Below are 18,181 nucleotides of genomic sequence, written 5' to 3'. Positions count from 1 at the left end.
ACGCGCAGGCGCACGTCTTCTCCTCACCCTCCTAACTCCCCCGCCTCCCAGGCCGCCAGGAGGTGCGCTCATCTGCGCATGTGCAGTGCCAAAGGGCGGCTGGTCTCTCCCTTAATGAAGATGGCGGCCCTGGCCTCTTTCCAGTAGCACTTCGGGCCCAGATTTTGCGTGAAGTCCTAGCACTGCAGGTGCGTCCTTGTAATACTTTTGGTTGCATTTTCCTCATTTCGTAGCCAGATAAACGCCGGTATATTGTTCACAATCTAATATGAGCAACGTTTGCGTGCTGTCTGACGGGTGAGGTAGCTTTGATACATACGCCAAGTGTCACTCGGCAGGGGCAAAGGTGACTGCTATTACAGGAAGTGCCCTACCTCCACAGGCCTCTAGGTTTCCTGCAGTGTAAGAAGGACAAGGCGGTAACAAAAAACGCTAGTGGTGTTCTGACTGCCAACTTGCACTGGAACGCTAAAGGAAAGTCTCCACGAGCCATGTTTGGCTCCCGGTCCTCGCCCCACCCATTTTTGCGCACGCCGTGGACGGCCCAGACCATTGGCTTCTGTTACGAACTCGACCCGGTGCGGCGATTGGTCGATTGTAAATCCGGAACGCTGTGACTGGTCCGCAGAAACGTCTCGGAGCGCGCGCGGGAGCCGATGCGAGCCGGTACTTCCATGGTCACGATGGCGCTCCAGGATCTCGGGAGAGATCTGCAGCCTTGGTGTCCGCTGGATCTCAGCCCCGGTGAGGTCAGACTCGCAGGCGCGAGTCCTGCATTCAGGGCTTGGGGTGCTTTGCAGGGCCTGAGGTGTCTCAGCCCGCGGCCCGGTCCGGGTGACGGTGGGGGAAGGGGAGGCTGAGTCTCTGCAGGGACCGTGAGCCCCGGGATTGTGACAGTCTCTCCTGGGTGGTGGCCAGTCAGACGTACGTGGGATCTCGGTCCAAACGAGTAATTGTTAAAAAGAGAGCTAAACCGTTCTAGCGTGCGGGAGGCCGAGACTGGAGGATTGACAAGAGTTCAAGACCATCCTGGGCTACATAAATGAGTTCAAGTCGGTATGGGCTACAAAGGGAGTGTCCCAAGAACAAAACAACAGCAGCAACCAAAAATGCCTCTCCTGATGCTATCGCTTCTGTTTTCTCCATCTGTCACCCTAATTCTGCCAAGTCTTCCTGGACTTAACTATTTCCATTTCCAGGAGGTTTTTATACAGCCAATCTCTTTATTCAGACTAATTTTGTTTTCTTAAAACTTGTGATCATGTTGTTCTACTAGGTGGTTCACATGCAGACCTTGTTAGTTGTCCGAATGAAGTCAAGATTCCAAAAGCCAGCCAATTGCACCAGCTAAATCACAAACTTGGGAGTTTCCGTTTTCATGCCCACTGCCCCTTGTTGTCCCTTCATCCAAGCTCCAGCCCTAAGGTAGCTGTCAAGGTCCGAGTCCTTATAGCCAGCCAAGGCAATTGCAGGATAATCCTAACTGCTTTCTGATGCTGTCACTGTCGCCTGTGCACCCTGTGTTATCCCTTTTTGGTGGGTACCGGTTTACATGGGTCAGATCTTTTGGTCCTTCCCATTTGTTTCCTAAATAGATGACCAGATCATTGGCCTTCCATGGAAGAGGAGTTGTGGAAGTCTGTTCTGTAGGCGTGACATGACCTCTGCTATCTTGACTTCAGAACAGTTGTAATTATCTATAGGAGATATGGATCATTGTCTCCGGTAGAAAGGGAGGAGGGTATCTGTAGACTCCTAGTGGAAGTTCCAGCCACTCCTCTTTTGCCCTTCCTAGCTTAATACAGCCCTGACCCAGCGGCTTGCGGTCCTGAGCGAGGTGGTATGCTAGGATATGCAGGAGCTGGGGTAGCAGTGCAGCGCTGTAGCGTTCGCTTGGGCCACGGTGGGGCTTTTTAAGTCAGGTGACTGCCCGATCGTCGCCTGTGCTTCTGGAGTAAGTCCAGTAAACAAACTCGTTGGCTCACCATTAGTTGGAATCTTTTCTTTGGTTATTAGTGCTCTTTTAATCTGGTGATAAGATGGGTACCTGAGGCCACGCTGAATGTAGAAGCGTGCTTGAAAGCCATCCTAGAGTGTCTGGCTTCCTCTGTGTTAGTGGTTCTCAGCCTCCCTAATGCTGCGACCCTTTAATGCGGCTCCTTCTGTTGTGGTGACCCACAACCATAGAATTATTTTGTTGCTATTTAATAATTGTAATTTTGCCACCGTTATGAATTGTAATGTAAATATTTGAGATGCAGGATATCTGGTATGTGAGCCCTGTGAGAGGGTCATTTGACACACCCCCAGCGGGGTTGGGACTGACAGGTTGAGAACCACTGCTCTGTGTGATATGAGTGCAAACCTTTTTGATAGTGTTCACTGTGCAAGCAGGCTATAGTGATGGGGATGCCTTGACAATGGAGAATGAACTAGAGACTATATTGCAGTGTCTGAAAGCAAGCACGTTTGAAACTGGATTACAGGCCAGCTAAGGCAGCGGCTTTTTGGTCCTTGCAGTTAAAGCAGCACTGTCTGCCCAGAAAGAACAGCGTACGTGAGGAATTACAGTGGAAAAGAACATGTGATGCTGCCCTCCACCTTTGCCTCTGACTCAGGAACTGTGGGGAGAGGTTATGAGATGGAGGGATTGGCTTGCTGCTTCAGTTGGCAGTGGGACATAATGAAAAGGGTACAAATTAAATCTGTACTAGAGAGTCCTTCCTGGCATTAAAACCTTGAAACCTGTGGGAAAAACCAGAGAGCAAGGAGACACTAAGAGAGAAGTAATAAAAGATACTCCTCCAGTTTAATTTTTAGTGCGAAGAAGCAGGGCAGGGGTGACCCATAATTCAGCATGGAAGTGGAGCCCTTAATAATGGCCTAGCATAAGTACCTGATAATTAGGGAATACCCTGCCTCCAAACTGCTTCAACTGGGAACGACTTAGGTAAGGAATGAAGAAGCCTCTCACAGCCTGTCTTGTGAGGCTGTGGGACATGGAGTAGATGGGGTCAGCCTGCGTGTGCTGAAGCATCAATACTGAGAAGTAAAATTGCTCCTCCCTCCTTGAGACAAAGGCTATATAGCCTGAGGTAATACAAAGGGAATAGTTCCTGATAGACTGACTCACACAAGCCGGTGGGCACACTTGACTGACACTGGCTCAAGTCTCCCTAACTATCAGGGACTGGAAGATGACAGTCCAAGGAATTAGTGAAGACACTGAGCATCAGAGAAGTGTAGGATGCCCGGATTTTTGGGTCATATAGGTTCATGGGGCGTTGAGACTGCAGACTGTGGGACTTCAGTTTGTTTGCTGACCCCATAGTAAGGCATGATCTTGTAGAGACAGGAGAGGCTGTATAGTAGGTATTTGTTATTTTAAGGTTTTTGTTCATTTTATATATCAATCACAGTTCTCCCTATCTCCCCTCTGCTCGTTCCCTTTCTCCCCCAACCCTTCCACCATCCGCTCCTCCAAAAGGGTAAGGTCTCCCATGGGGAGTCAACAAAGCCTGGCATATTAAGTTGAGGCAGGACCAAGCCCCTCCCCGCTACATGAAGGATGAGCAAGGTATCCCACCTTAGGGAATGGGCTCCAAAAGGCTATGGTATGTCTTAATGACAGCCTGGCATATACACTGGGGACATGTAAATCGGATATGGAAGGTGCTGAAACCCTCAGGAGGGACTGGAAAGGCGGGAAGACAGATGATGTGGCCTATCAGGATCACTGGAAAGCAAGTGTAATGTCTGTGTCAAGTGAGAAGTCCTAGGGGAAAAATTGATAGGAAGCCAAATTCTTGCTTCTGGGCCTCTGGAAGGCTGTAAGAGCCGAGCGCACAGTTTGCTGAAGGCATTGATGATAGAGTAGTGCATGTGAAAAGGGGTTTTTAAAAATTGTTTCGAATTGAGCTATACATTTTCCACACTCCCTTTCCTCCCCAATGCCCTCCACGTTCCCAATTTACTCAGGAGATACTGTCTTTTTCTCCTTTCTAGACAGATCTATGTATATTTCTCTTAGGGTCTTCTTTGTTGTCTGGGGTTGCAGACTGTAAACTGGTTATTTTTTGCTTTATATCTAAAAGCCATTTATGAGTGAGTACATATTATATTTATCTCTCTGGGTCTGGGTTACGTCACTCAGTATGGCTTTTTCTAATTCCATTTGCCTGCAAATTTCAAGATGTCATTATTTTTTATTGTTTCTTTGTGTAAATATACCACATTTTCCTTATCTGTTCTTTAGTTGAGGGGCATCTAGGTTATTTCCAGGTTCTGGCTATTACCCATAAGGCTGCTATGAACATAGTTGAGCACATGTCCTTGTGGTATGACTGAACATCCTTTGGGTATATGCCCAAGAATGGTATTACTGGGTCTTGCGTTAGATTGATTCCTAATTATCTGAGAGATAGCCATACTGATTTCCAAAGTGGCTGTACAAGTTTGCATTCCCACCAGCAATGGGGTAGTGTTCCCCTTACCCCACATCCTCTCCAGCATAAGTTGTCATCAGTGTTTTTGATCTTGGCCATTTTGACAGGTTTAAGAGGGTATATTTCAGAATTGTTTTGATTTGCATTTCTCTGATGGTTAAGGATATTGAACATTTCCTTAGGTGTCTTTCATCCATTTGAGATTTATCTGTTAAGAGTTCTTTGTTTAGGTCTGTACCCCATTTTTTATTGGATTGTTTGTTCTTTTGATGTCTAGTTTTTTGTATATTTTGGAGATCAGTCCTTTGTCGGATGTAGAGTTGGTCAAGAGCTTTTCGTTTTCTCTTTAAGGGTCTCAATCATCTTCATAAAGCTATTTTTAGGTCATTTTCTTCTGCTTCATCTGTGTTGCGATGTTCAGGTCTTGGTGATATAGAACCACTAATTTCTGGTGGTGCTGTATTGCTCTTTATGTTGTTGAGTGTATTGTTACCCTGTTGTCTACCCATCTCTTCCTCCAGTCGGAATATGTGGAGCCTGTGTTTTGGGGCCTGTCCCTTTTCCTCCAGTTAGTGTAGTTGGGGGGTGTGCCTGCATTGATTGTTCCTTCAGGCATCGGCAGAGGAGAGCCTTCGGTGATCATTGCTCTGGGTGCCTATGGGCCCAAGGCTCAGATGGTCATCTTTCTGGTCTTATAACTTCTGGAGGCCACTGCTGTCGTCCTGGCTTCTGCGGCTCACACTCTCCTCCTGGCAGCCTGGCTCACCCGCAGAACTGCTGCTCACGCTTCTCTTCCCAGTGGTCTGTGTGAAAAAGTTTTAATCTCGTTCACAGTGTGGGTAATTACCCTTTCCAGAGCATAGACTGTGTACATGTTCCCCTCGCAGTAAGTATGCAGGGAGTGGAGTTGCTTGTGACTTGGGGCCCTTTCAGTAGCCATGTGTGACAGATGAAGAGATGCTGCCCGTGAGGCTGTCAGGCCAGGAAGCAGGCTGCAGTGGAGAGCAAATGAGAGTGGGACTCTTCTCCCCTTGGCCCTCATGCCACAGAACTTCCTCTGTTCGCTTCTGTCTGCTTTGCTAGCACATGTTACCTTTGGCTGCTGTGGGACAAGGATCTTGTACCCTGTAAAGATTTGTCACTTGTATTGCTTTAATAAAACGCTGATTGACCAGTAGGCAGGCGGGAAGTATAGGTGGGGCAGTAGGAGCAGGAGAGTTCTGGGAAGAGGAAAGGCTCAGTCTGCAGTCGTCACCCGGACACAGAGGACACAAGATGAGAATGCCTCACTGATAAAATGTACCAAGCCACGTGGCTAACCCAGACAAGAATTATGGCCTAAGATGTAAGATATAAGAGTAAATAAGAAGCCTGAGCTAATAAGCCAACCAGTTTGTAATTAATATAGACCTCTGTGTGTTTCTTTGGGGCTGAATGGTTGCGGGACCAGTCAGAACAGAAACCTCTGTCAGCATTTGGCATCAGAAATGCTTTGGTTATTTTGTTGTTGTTTGTTGTTTTAGCTACCATTGGACAAATTGTTTAGCCCTATAAACCCCAGTTTCCTCATCTGTCAAATGTAGTTTATAATGTCCAACAGGACTTTTGTACAAAGGAACTTACTGCCTGGTGTGTAGTAACTGATGAACAAATACTAATGCTGATTCTGACTCTCTCAACTCAAGAGTCCAAACACCTATTTCCTTTGCCCCTGTGTTTTGTTACCATATCCTCTTTGTGCATTTATTTCCCTCGTGCCCTCCTGTGTTCATGTCCAGTTGAGAAGCCATCCTCCCTCCATCTCTCCCCTCACTACCATCTCCTGTTTACTCTTCAATGTTGTACATACTTTATCATTACTTTGTTGACTCATGCATTATTAAAAAATATAAAATTGTTTTATAGATAGTTTTGTTTGTAGCTAGTACATGTTTTGGTCTTTTATGCACATTGTCTTTCCCAAAAATGATGTAGTGCCAGTAATGGAAAGGTTAGCTGTGTCTCAATGGTCAGGTTGGCGTACTAGTATTGTCCTATATGACTCAAAATTCAGTAGGCTTTCTTTGTTTGTCGAGGGGTATTTTTCCTCTTTAGTCTTAAGTCAGTAGAACAGGAGTTATCTCCATTTGGCAGCTAAAAAATTAGATGAGGAGTGATTTGGATTAGATGGGAAGTAAAATGATTTGATGGCAATCTAAAATTAAATAGGAGCAGAGTCATTTATGGGAACTAGGGTACTTGACACCAGAGTGCTTTTCTTTTTTTAATCTTTATTTTTATGTGTACAGCTATTTTGCAACATGTGTGTTTGTGCACCACATGCATGCCTACTGCCCACAGAGGCTAGAAGAGGGTGTTGAGCCCCCTAAGACTGGATTCACAGAGAATTGTGAGCCGCTATGTGGTTGCTAGGTCCTCTAGATGAGCAGCCAGTACTCTTAACTACTGAGTCATCTCTCCAGCCCTTTTAGTTTTTTTTATCAATATATGTTTGTTTACAAAAGGTTGAATTTTATTAAGACCTTTTTCTACGTCTACGTGTATGCCATGTATATTGCTCATATTCACCACTACCCACCTTTTGAATGGGTACTTTACCTGTTTACTATTCCAAATGTTTCCAGTAAAACACTTCTCTTAGGCTGAATGGTGGTGCATGCCTTTAATCCCAGAACTTAGGAGGCAGAGGCAGGTCAGTCTCTGAATTTGAGGCCTGTCTGGTCTACAGAATAAATTCTAGAACAGCTAGGACTTCACAGAGAAACCTTGTCTCAAAACACAACAACAACAACAACAACAACAACAAAAAACCCTAAAAACTGCTACCACCACCACCAAAACACGTTTTGTGTAATTGGTAGGTGTTATTACATCTTAGAGATGAAGTAGAGACTCAAGAATACTAGAAGTGATATGACTGAAGTCATACTGATACTCCTAAGATTCTGAAACCAGGGCCAGTCATTGCCTTCAGTATTTGAGCTGATGCTAGTGATGGTACCGAGCTACCTCCTATGATGAGCACTGAAACACTGCTGCACGTGCAGAGAGCTCTGGCCATAGTCTTCAGTTTTCTGAGCGTTGGACCCAGTCTTGCTTGTGGCTGTCCCTTTACCACTGACGGATCTGCTTTCCCAGCCCCATTGTGTCTTCTTTCAGACAGTTTGCGTGCCTTCGGAAGGAATGCTGTGCAAAGGAACCTGGGCTACTGAAACTTGCAGTGTACAGAAGATGGTGGACAGATTGTACTCTGAGGAGACTGACAAATTGCCGAGCGTAGTGTGATACTGAGAACCGTGAAGTGAAAGGGAGACCCCATCTCTAGCTCTGTCTTTATATTCATGTTCTGTCCAAGTTCCTCCTAAGTGTCCTCCCAAGTGATGATGGACTTATAAAGAATATTAATTTAAAGATATTCCTGACTAATAATTTGAGATAGAAATAGTCACGAACTTATCTGGTCCTAATTTCAGATGGGGTGGAGGAATAGCAGGTTAGAAAAATGAGTTGAATTTAGGTTGAGAAGTGTGTTGAGGAATGCCCCAGGAAGACTGTGTTGCTGTCTCTTAGACACACATTCTTCTCATTGGTGTGCTTGGGAGTCACTAAGTATTTTTTTAGGAGCCCAGCGTGTATCTTCTAGACGTTTTGGGACGTGGTTTCCCTGCTTTGACACAAGACTTTATTGTCCAAGAGCACAGTGAAATGCTGTATGTTTTATTTGGGTTTATTACCTTGCTTATGAGATTTTCACAGAGAAGAGGCTGAAGCGCTCTGTGATGCTTGTGTCTTTTCTGAGTGGCGCTTACAAGAAAACTTGCTCACTTAAGTTTGTTCAAGAACAATTTCCTGAAGCTGTTACATCTGAAACATATTTTCTTCTAGATTTACTTTTATTTTATGTGAATGAATATTTTGGTTGCATATATGTCTATGCACCACATGCATGCCTGGTGCCTACAGAAGAGGGTGTCAGATCCCCTGAGACTGGAGATAGAGATGGTTGTGAACCACCATTTTTTTTTTTTTTTTGAGACAGGCTTTCTCTGTGTAGCCCTGGCTGTCCTAGAACTTGCTTTGTAGACCAGGCTGGTCTCTAACTCACAGAGGTCCTCCTGTCTCTGTATCCTGAGTGCTGACATTAAAGGTGTTTGTCATCACACCCTGTCCTTTTGGATTTTTGAGACAGGGACTTGCTGAGCATTTCTGTTTGTTCTAAAACTCACCATGTGGCTCTGGGTAGGCCTTGAACTTGTGGTAATCCCCTGCCTCAATGTCTGGATTACTCCTGACTACCATGCTTACATTTCAAAAGGTTTCCTTAATCATGATGGCTTTCCTTTTATTACATATGACACCTCTATGACTGTGGTCATATATGTGAATAGTGACTTTTCTAGACTACACATGACATCTAAAGGTGATTGTTTTCTACTTGTTTGAGAGCATTTACTAATTTTACTCCATTTTCTCCTAAGAATGGGTGAACTCAGTGTGGGAACTAGACTTCACGGAGACTGAGCCTTTGGATCCCAGCATAGTAGCGGAGATCCTAGAGACTGGAATAGAAGCATTCACATCACTCTATGGAAGTCTTTTCCCCTTCGCTGCTGAAGAAAAGGGATCTCTAGAGGTAAAAAGATAAAAAGTCAATCAAGCGACCCATTTTTATGTGCTGCAGTGGATGAGAGTCATTATAGTTTAAATTAAAAATAGTTTTCTTGGGTAAGAGTATTGTGAAAATTGTACTTTGTTCATCAGACTGTCCTAGTTGCTTTGCTACAAAAAAGTTTGAGGTTCTAGTTGTGATTTTTGTTTTCAAGACATGACCACCTTTTCACAATAGCAGTTTAAAGGTGAAACCAAGTGAAAAGGCCACGAGAGTGAAGCAACAGTTCAAGGAAGCTTGTACTGAAGCAGTGAGTAGTTGGTGGTTTACATGCGGCCTGAACATTGTTCTGTCTCGTGTGCTGGTGGACGTCACAACTGTTAGAGTACGGCTTAGTCCTGCTTCTTAGATGCCTTCCACCTTTTCCTTTGAGTTAGTAGTCTCTCGCTAACTTGGAAGTTTGCTGAGTAGTCTAGGCTAGCTGGCCAGTCATCTTCAGGAATCTGCCTGACTCTGCTATCCGAGAGTCCAAGCTTGGGCATCTCATGCTTTGTGAGCCAAGTGCTATGCCTACTAAGGCATCTCTCCAGCCTCCGTGTGCTTGTTGATATTGAGATCATTAACTTTTTTTAAAAAGGTCAGCCGAGTATGGTGGTACACGCCTTTAGTCCTAGCACTCAGGAAACAGAGGCAGGCAGATCTCTGTGAGTGTGAGGCCATCCTGGTCTACATCGGGAGTTCCAGGACAGCCTGAGCTATATAGAGAGACCCTGTCTTAAAAATTAAATAAAAATAAATAAGAAGCTGTCATAGGGGCACACACCTGTAATCCCTGTACTCTGGAGGATGAGGCAGGGGATTGATTGTTGCTGCAAATTTAAGGTCAACCTGGGTTATACAGAAGATCATGTCTCAAACACCAGAAGGGCCAGCAAGAGGGCTGGATACTCAGTGTTCAGCAGGTAAAGACGGGTTCTTGCTACCATTCCTAACAACCTAGAGTTTGATTCTCAGGACCCATGTGATTGAATGAAAGAACTACCTCTTGTAATTGCCCTCTGACCCTCATACATGTGCTGTGTGATATGGTCATAAGTATTCACATACACATACACACAAACACACAAACCAAATAAGTGTAATTTAACAAAGTATTTTAAGGGAGAAAAAGAAAAACCCAAAAGGCTAAGAAACAGAATAAGAAAGCCTTAATACAGGCCAGATGTGATAATGCACAGCTCTGGTATCAGTTTAGGAGGCAGGGGCAGGTGGATCTCTGTGAGTTGCAGTTCCAAGCCAGATAGGACTGCTTAAGAATAAATCATCTAATTAAACATCTCTTTAGTGTAATGCTAAGCATTCCATTGAGTACTTTAGAAGAGAGGGTTAGGGTGGGAGGTATAGTGGAAGTATGTAAGGAATGTTTAGAATTAGGACAGTGTGCTATGGATGGCATTTGGAATTTTTAAACATGGGGACATAGCCCAGTAAGTTAAACTGAGAACAGATTACAGGTAATTTTTAATGGTATCCTAATTAGATCACTTTTGGTTTGATAAAGCACCATGCCCAAAGCAATTTGGGGGGGAAGGGTTTATTTTGTCTTACACTTTGGGATAACAGTCTATCACCAAGGAAAGTCAGGGCGGGATCCTGGAGCAGAAGCCACAGAGGAGTGCTGCTTACTGACTTGCTCCATGGTTTGCTCAGCCTACCTTACAGCATCAGGACTAGCAGTCCAGGGTTGGCACGGCCCACAGCAAACTGGGCCCCCTACATCAATCATCAGTCAAGAAAATGCTGCATAAGCTTGCCTGCAGGCCAGTCTAGTGGGGACAAGTTTTCAGTTCAAGTTCCCTCTTCCCAAGTAACTCTAGCTTATGTCAAGATAATATAAAACTAGCCATCATAAATGGGCTTCATCTACAGAATGTGGTAAGCTTAATAAGGCATGATTAAAGTAGCATGCATATATTAACTTACGGCATGAGTAGATCTGTTTAGAACATTGCCCATCGGCAGACTCAGTGTGAAAAACTGTACCATGAGATTCCCTGAGAAACTGCTGGGGTAGTATATACTGAGTGCTAATGGTGCGGTCTGTAGTTTAGTTGTGGAAATTGATAAGGAAAGCTCAAAACAGGAAAATTTTTTTAGATAGAATAAACTGCCAAGTTATGTATGAGATAAGAAAGAAGGGCTGGGACCTTAGCTCTGTGGCACAATACTCACCCAGTGTGCATGAGGCCTTAGGTTCAGTTCCCGGTACTGCCAGTAAAACCCTAGAACCACACAACCACAAAGAGGATATTAACCATGGTGAGATTATGTTTGAAGATCCTTGAAACGGATAGTTAGAAGTGCACATCACAAAGCCAGAAGGTAAGAGCAAAATGTTCCAGATCAGGGTCCGAGTAGACGTGAGACAAAGCTAATACTAGGTAAGGCGAGAGGAGGATGTAGTAGGAATGGGGAGCTCTTAAGTAAGGCCACGGAGGAGTAGTCAGTGATGGGTGTGAAGGCTGCAGAGTACATAGCAGCCATGGGATTGCCTCTGCTGAGGTGATGCCACTAGCAGAGTTCTGGTGACTAGATAGTACAGTCCGTGGAGGTGCCCACTGCGTTTGGAGTAGAATATAACTGCCCAGGAAAGGAGCAAAGAAAGGGATTTCTCCTCCTTTTTCTTCTTCTCCGGCAGGGTCTTGCTGTGCACTCCAGACTGGCCTCATATTTGGTCTTCTGCTTCAGCCTCCCAAGTACTGAGACTCTAGACATGCCATCATGTCCAGCTTGTCTGTGAAGTAGTTTGTGCTGTGTAGTGTGGCTTCTCTGCAGCTTCACCTATCTCTTACCCTATCTTTTCGTTACTGTTTCTGGTTGGTTGGTCAGTTGTTTGCTTTTGAGGCAGGATCTCACTATTTAGTCTGGCTATCCTAGAACTCACTGTGTAGACCCGGCTGGCCTCATACTTAGAGATTGACTTGCCTCTGCCTTGAGAATGCTGAGATCAAAGGCATGTGCTACATGCCCTGCTTTTTGCTCTGTCTTTTGAAGGAAGGCAGAAACACAGTCTGATTTCTGGAATTTTGTTATTTTGTTAGCCTTTGTTTTTTTAGAAGATGCTCAAGGCCTGTGAGGTTGTGCGTATATACATGTGATGGATATACAAGCCCAAAGCTGTGGACTTGTCTGTGGAGTGTTTTCATGATTTTAATTTGTATAGGAGGGCTCAGTTCCCTTTGGCTGATACCATAACTATGTAGGGTAGCTGTATAAGAAGCTAGCATAACAGAGGCAGAGAGCTAGCCAGTAAGCAACATTCCTTCAAGACTTCTGCCTCAGTTTCTACTCTTGTTCCATCCCTGATTTCCCTCACTGATGGATTATGGCCTGGAAGTATAAACAGAATAAACTCCCCTCCCCACAAGTTGATTTTGGTTGCAATGTTTACACAGCAACAGAAAACAAACTAGAGTACGTCTTTCATCATTATGGACTGTGAAGCAGAGATGGTCGCAAACTGTGCCCGGGCTGTAATCTTCAAAAGCCTGCCACAGTGACCTACTTCTGCCAGCCAATCCCTACCCTAAAGCTTCCACAGCCTTACAGTATGGCACCAGCAGCTGGGAACAAACACTTAACACACAGACTTGTGGTGGTGTTTCAAAGTCAGACCAGAACACCTTAGTTTTTTGTTTCTGTCTCTTTGGAAATGCAGACATTTATACTTAGTACTTAGAGCGTGGGGGGGAGGGGCGGGGTGTGCGCGCGCGCATGCACGTTGCTAAGGATCCAGCCCAAGACTTGAGCATGCAAGCAGGCACTGGGTGCAGCTGCACTCCTCATGTCTCTGTTGAGAGGCTAGGCCCTTGTAAATATCGGTAGGCTTTTCCCAGTTCATCTAATTACTGACTTCTGTGATTTGCACTCTCCTCCCAGAGCATCTGGACCTTCTTCATTGAGAATAAAATTTCCATTAATACACTGGTGGCGTTATTCTGCCACTTTGTCCAGGAAGCGCATAAAAAAGATGCCAGTGCACAATATCGAGAATATGGCCTGCATGCTGCTGGCCTCTATTTTTTGTTACTAGAAATACCAGGTATGTATACATCTGGCTCTCAATGTTTATAGGTTCCATGTTTATATGCAACTAATTGAATGGAAAAAATACTTGAAAAGAAAATGTTATATTGTTGATACTGTGTATGTTCTTAAGCCTGTGATGATTGGCTCTGTATTGAACATGCACAGACTTTTCACTTAGTTCCTAACCCATACAGCAAAGCAGTTATTATATACTTTTCACCTTGTTCTGGGACTGAAGTTGAAAATGACACATTTTTACTGAAGCCTCACCAGTGCCTCAGGGTCAGATGGAAAGCCCATCTATTGCTTCTTAAACTTTGCATCTGTTGTTAATGCATAGTGTGTGTATGTGTGTGTGCATGTGTGTGTATTTGAAGGCTTATGATAAATGTGTACACCTGTGTATGAAGCCTGCCGTTAGCTTCATATGACTTCCCTGATAGATCCCCACTCTGTTGAGACAGGATATCTCTGATCCCAGAGCTCATGGTTCCTCATCAATTTTGATCAGTTCAGCTAGCTAGCAACTTGTCCTAGGGATCCCTGTCTGCATGTGTGGGTAATTACAGGCAGCTTTTATGTAGATTCTGGGGATCCTTACAGAGCACATGTTATTACGTTAAGCCATCTCCCTCACCTAATATACATATTTTAAGACAGTTAAACCTAACTTGCTTACACTGATGGAGTGAGTTGCATGCCTGTAATCTCAGCACTCCAAAGGATGAAACAGGAGGTTTATGAATTTCAAGTTAGCAAGGACCTATCTAAAACAAAACAAAAAATAATCTAACATGCACATTCTCTGTTCCTGATGACTAGGCAGTGTAGTCAATCAAGTATTCCACCCTGTGATGTTTGACAAGTGTATTCAGATTCTAAAGAAGAGCTGGCCTCAAGAATCTAATTTGAGTCAGAAAAGAAAAAAGGAACATCCCAGGAGTTCTAAGGATAACCATAGGAGGGGCAGAAAAAGAGGAAAACCGCCTAGGAAAGAAGATAATCAGGTAAGCAGGTGGGATAAAGTGACATTTCCAAGCTGTGCATGGTGGTACACAGACTAGCTTTGTCTACATAGTGAGTTTCAGGATTGCCAGGACTACAGGACTGTTGGCACATGCACACACACACACACACACACACACACACACACACACACACACACACAAAGTTAAAGGAACTATAGTATGCAGTCTAGTGCAAATCACTGTGGCCTTTGATACCTAGACCAACACAAGGACCAGGTCAAAGTCAGATTGTCTGCTGAGCCCAGCTACAACTGGCACTGACTTCATCTGGGCTAATGGAAACCATGGGACAAGCACATGAGACAATGTCACAGTCACTTGTATATTTTCCATGGTCCAGGAGGATGACTTTTCAGGCGAGGAAGAGGAGGAGGAAGAGGAAATTTATTTTTCTGCCCAGGACCTTTGTCAAATACGAAATGCCATATTTAATCTTCTAAAGAATTTTTTGAGGCTTCTTCCCAAGTTTTCCCTTAAAGAAAAGCCACAATGTATACAAACTTGTATAGAGGTAAGTGAAAATCCCCAAGACGTGTGGCTAACTGCAAAAAAACGTAGTAATAGCTTGTATTTACTGAGTAGAAGAAACTCACACCTTTCTTTGGTACTTGTCTTCCAGGTGTTTGTTGCGTTAACTAATTTTGAGCCAATTCCTCATAAATTTCTTCTTTCACAAGCCAGGTGAGTTTTTAATCTTGAAACACGGCAGTGTAGTGATTTTTTTCAGAACTGAAGTGCTGCTTCACTCTAATTAGTATATAAGCGGGATTTATTCATTTAGATTTGGCTTATGAAAATGCTTATGTTGCACACCAATATGCTAGCTGCTTGGGAAGTTGAGGCCCTTCAGTACTTTGAGTTAAGGAGTTCAGGGGCAGCCTGGGCAACACAGGGATACTGTATCCAAATAAATGAATGAATAGAGAAGGCTTAATGGGTGGTTGAATATTCCTATTATAATCAAATCCATTAGCCAAGGCTTTCCCCTTTTCTTTAGGAACCTTACTGGAGTGAAATACATATCAGAGCTGGCCTATTATGGATTGTATTTGCTGTGCTCCCCAATCCATGGAGAAGGAAACAAGGTAAGGGAGAAGTGTGTTCTAATTTCCTAGTTGAATTGAAGGTAGACAAATCACATAATGCAGAGACGTTTGATAATCCATTTGTCTTTAGCTAGCTGAAATGTGTATTGATAAAAGAAGTGACCACTGGTCATATTTTCAGGGTGAGAACACATGTCTTTTTATTATAGTGTATTATAATTGTTTTACTTTTTAATTTTTGTTCATCTCATTCTTATTCATCTGTATTGTGGCTAGCAGCTTGCCCTGGGGCCCCCTTGTGCCCACCTGACTGCTAGCGTTACGGGCAAGCTGCATGTCTGCCCACCTTTAATGTGGGCTGATAATTTAGTTGTACTATAGTTAGGTCTGTGTAGGAAAACGCTACAAGATTGGTACTGGCCACATTTTTAGACATCACTGGGGAAGTGTCTTAACAGTATGCTCTGTGGGTAAGGGGCAGCTAGCTGGGATACCATTTTGACTTACTGTATCATTTCAGGACTTGATACTGTTTCTGTAATAAAATGTCACTATTTCTGCTTGCTGTCTAGCTTTCATTACCCAGTAGGTATCCAATATATTTGGTAGCTCCATAAATTATTACTAAGTTTCCAAGATGAAGCAAATGGTTTTGTTTTCAAAGTTTTGATGCCACTGGATTCTTTGTCATACTTTAAATCAATTATTATTTTCTCTTCTAGGTTATTGGTTCTATTTTCCGTCAAATCCTAAATGTAATATTGATGTTAGAAGTAGGAGAAAGGTCCCGTTGTGGCCCCCTTGGAATAACTTCACAAACCATTAACTCTAGAAACCAGGCGGTCCAATTTATCAGGTAATGTGCATGCATCTTGAATTTCTGGTTTTTATCACTCTTCTTTGATAGTTTGGGCCCTGCACTAGCCAAAGCATCTGTCTGACACTTGTGGCCTAGGGTCATCAGACCCAGTGGTGGTTTTGATGGTCAAAATTAAGCACATTGTAGCCAGTCTGTTTCCTGTGCCTGGTTCCCATCTGACAACTTCTGTATTAGGGCATTGTTAAGGACATAGTGAATCTATGGTTCCTGAGCCAGACTCCATCAATTGTACAGTCAGCTGGGAGGATGGCTGCCCCTTTTCTGTCATTGTCTGCTTATTTTCCTCTCCAAAGCAGAAAGTCTGCCTCCTCTTCCACTTTTTCTCTCTACTTACATTTCTGTTTCTTGCACATTTTTCTTTATTCTCACTTTTCTATTCCATCCTCTACAACAGAAAGTACTTGCTGAAGGATGAAAGTAAGTAAATTGCTTTGAATTTCTTAGAATAATTGATAGTCTTATGTTTTTTGTCATGAATTGCTTAGCTCCTCTTAGAAGTCGCCTCCTGGCTTTATTGGGAAGGTCCCTTTGCTGTGTCTTCCACTTGTGACTCCTCCATCCCTGAGTATTGGCATGCAGTGTAAAGTGAATGTGTGCAGGGCAGCATGCTCGTGCTGCGGGCTTGCTTCCTGTGGTTTGGTGGGAGAAGCTGGCACTGGGTGGTATTACCTTGTCTCTTGATAGGGTTGGTTTGTTTGGTTTCGTGGTTTGAGTCAGGCTTTTACTGTTATCTCAGCTAGACTAAAACTCACTCTGTAGACCAGCTGGCCTGGACTTGGTGAGAATCCTCCTGCCACAGCCTCTTGAGTGCTGGTTTGCATGTGGGAACCACCTCTGTCTGGCTAGGATAGTCTTTTCTTCTTGTTCCTTTTGTGTGTGTGTGTGTGTGTGTGTGTGTGTGTGTGTGTGTGTGTGTGCACGCGCGCGCGTGCCTTAGCATACATAAGGAGATCAGAGGACAGCTTGGAAGAATTTGTTCACTCCTTCCCCTATGTGGGTCCTGGTGTTTGAATTCGGGTCATTAAGCTTTATTGGCAGGTATCTTTACCCACTGAGCCAACTCACTGACTAGCTTTATGGAAAAGAATTAAAACATCAAATATCTAGGATATATTACATAGAAGCAATATTGTTTTTTCCATAAGAATTTATGGCATATGCCTTTAATCCCCATACCAGGGAGGCAAAGGCAGTCGGATCTCTGAGTTCAAGGCCATCCTAGTCTACACAGTGAGTTCCAGGATAACCAGGGTTACATAGAGAGAGCCCTTGTCTCAGAAAAAAAACAAAAGTAAATAAGTAGAGTTTATCATATTGCCAGAGAATGTTTATGTAATAGTACAAACCAAAGAGTAAATCAAGAGAATGCGTTGATAGTAGCACCTCACTGAACTGACACAAGCCGGCACTGAGTCCTAGTGATGTATTTATCCTACGTGACGTATTTTACATCTTACTGTGAAAATTACTATAAGTAGAAGAGCCCATGAAGATTGAACTTTGTCCTCTAAATGACTGAACTTCTCAGTGATAACTCTTTAGGGAACTGCATAGGAAGCATGTTTTTCTAATCTGTTGCGGTGTATCTTTATTTTACTGAAAAAGTCAAAAAGAAATAGTTTGTTTTTACGGTTTTGTGTGTGTGTGTGTGTGTGTGTGTGTGTGTGTGTGTGTGTGTCTGTGTGTGCTGACATGCACACCTGTCCATGCCACAGGCACATGGGGAAGTCAGAAATCAACTTTGTGGAGTCAGTTCTACCTTAAAACTTTTAAATGTTTGTTGTTTGATTTTTTTTATTTATTCTAACCTCACATTGACACGCCAAAATGTTGATAGTTGTTTTACTTTTTTTACTCTTAGATTTCTGAGGAGGCCTGCCACCCAGCTCGCAGATACATTACACATGGGGACTTATTGTTACTTATGAATGCCCAGCCTTAGCTTGACTTGTTTCTTGCCAGCTTTTCTTAACTTAAATTATCATGTCTACCTTTTGCCTCTGGGCTTCTTCCTTTTTTACTTCTGTGAAGCTTACTTTCACTCTTACCTCATAGCTGCCTGGGTGGCTGGCTTTTATAGCGTT

General features: G+C 43.7%; 1 protein-coding gene across 2 annotated transcripts in view; it reads left to right on the top strand.

Moving 5' to 3' along the window:
* The first annotated feature begins 92 nt into the window (after positions 1-92).
* Positions 93-18,181, top strand: part of Ncapd3 (non-SMC condensin II complex subunit D3) — a 75,212-nt gene continuing 57,123 nt past the window's right edge. The window contains exons 1-9 of one of the 2 annotated variants that reach the window (XM_087905748.1): positions 93-188; positions 383-744; positions 8,924-9,078; positions 12,994-13,156; positions 13,966-14,150; positions 14,512-14,682; positions 14,791-14,852; positions 15,169-15,256; positions 15,940-16,073. In XM_087905748.1, coding sequence (XP_087761874.1) covers positions 657-744; positions 8,924-9,078; positions 12,994-13,156; positions 13,966-14,150; positions 14,512-14,682; positions 14,791-14,852; positions 15,169-15,256; positions 15,940-16,073 — 1,046 coding nt within the window. In that variant the 5' untranslated portion in view covers positions 93-188; positions 383-656. Of the gene's footprint in view, positions 745-8,923; positions 9,079-12,993; positions 13,157-13,965; positions 14,151-14,511; positions 14,683-14,790; positions 14,853-15,168; positions 15,257-15,939; positions 16,074-18,181 lie in introns of both variants that reach the window. The other variant, XM_048458806.3, reaches the window with a different exon arrangement.

The sequence above is a fragment of the Myodes glareolus genome, chromosome 4 (genome assembly GCF_982192425.1).
Source record: "Myodes glareolus chromosome 4, mMyoGla1.1, whole genome shotgun sequence".
NCBI classification, from domain to species: domain Eukaryota; kingdom Metazoa; phylum Chordata; class Mammalia; order Rodentia; family Cricetidae; genus Myodes; species Myodes glareolus.
Note: the sequence above shows the minus strand (reverse complement) of the source record. Positions and strands in the feature narration are given on the sequence as shown.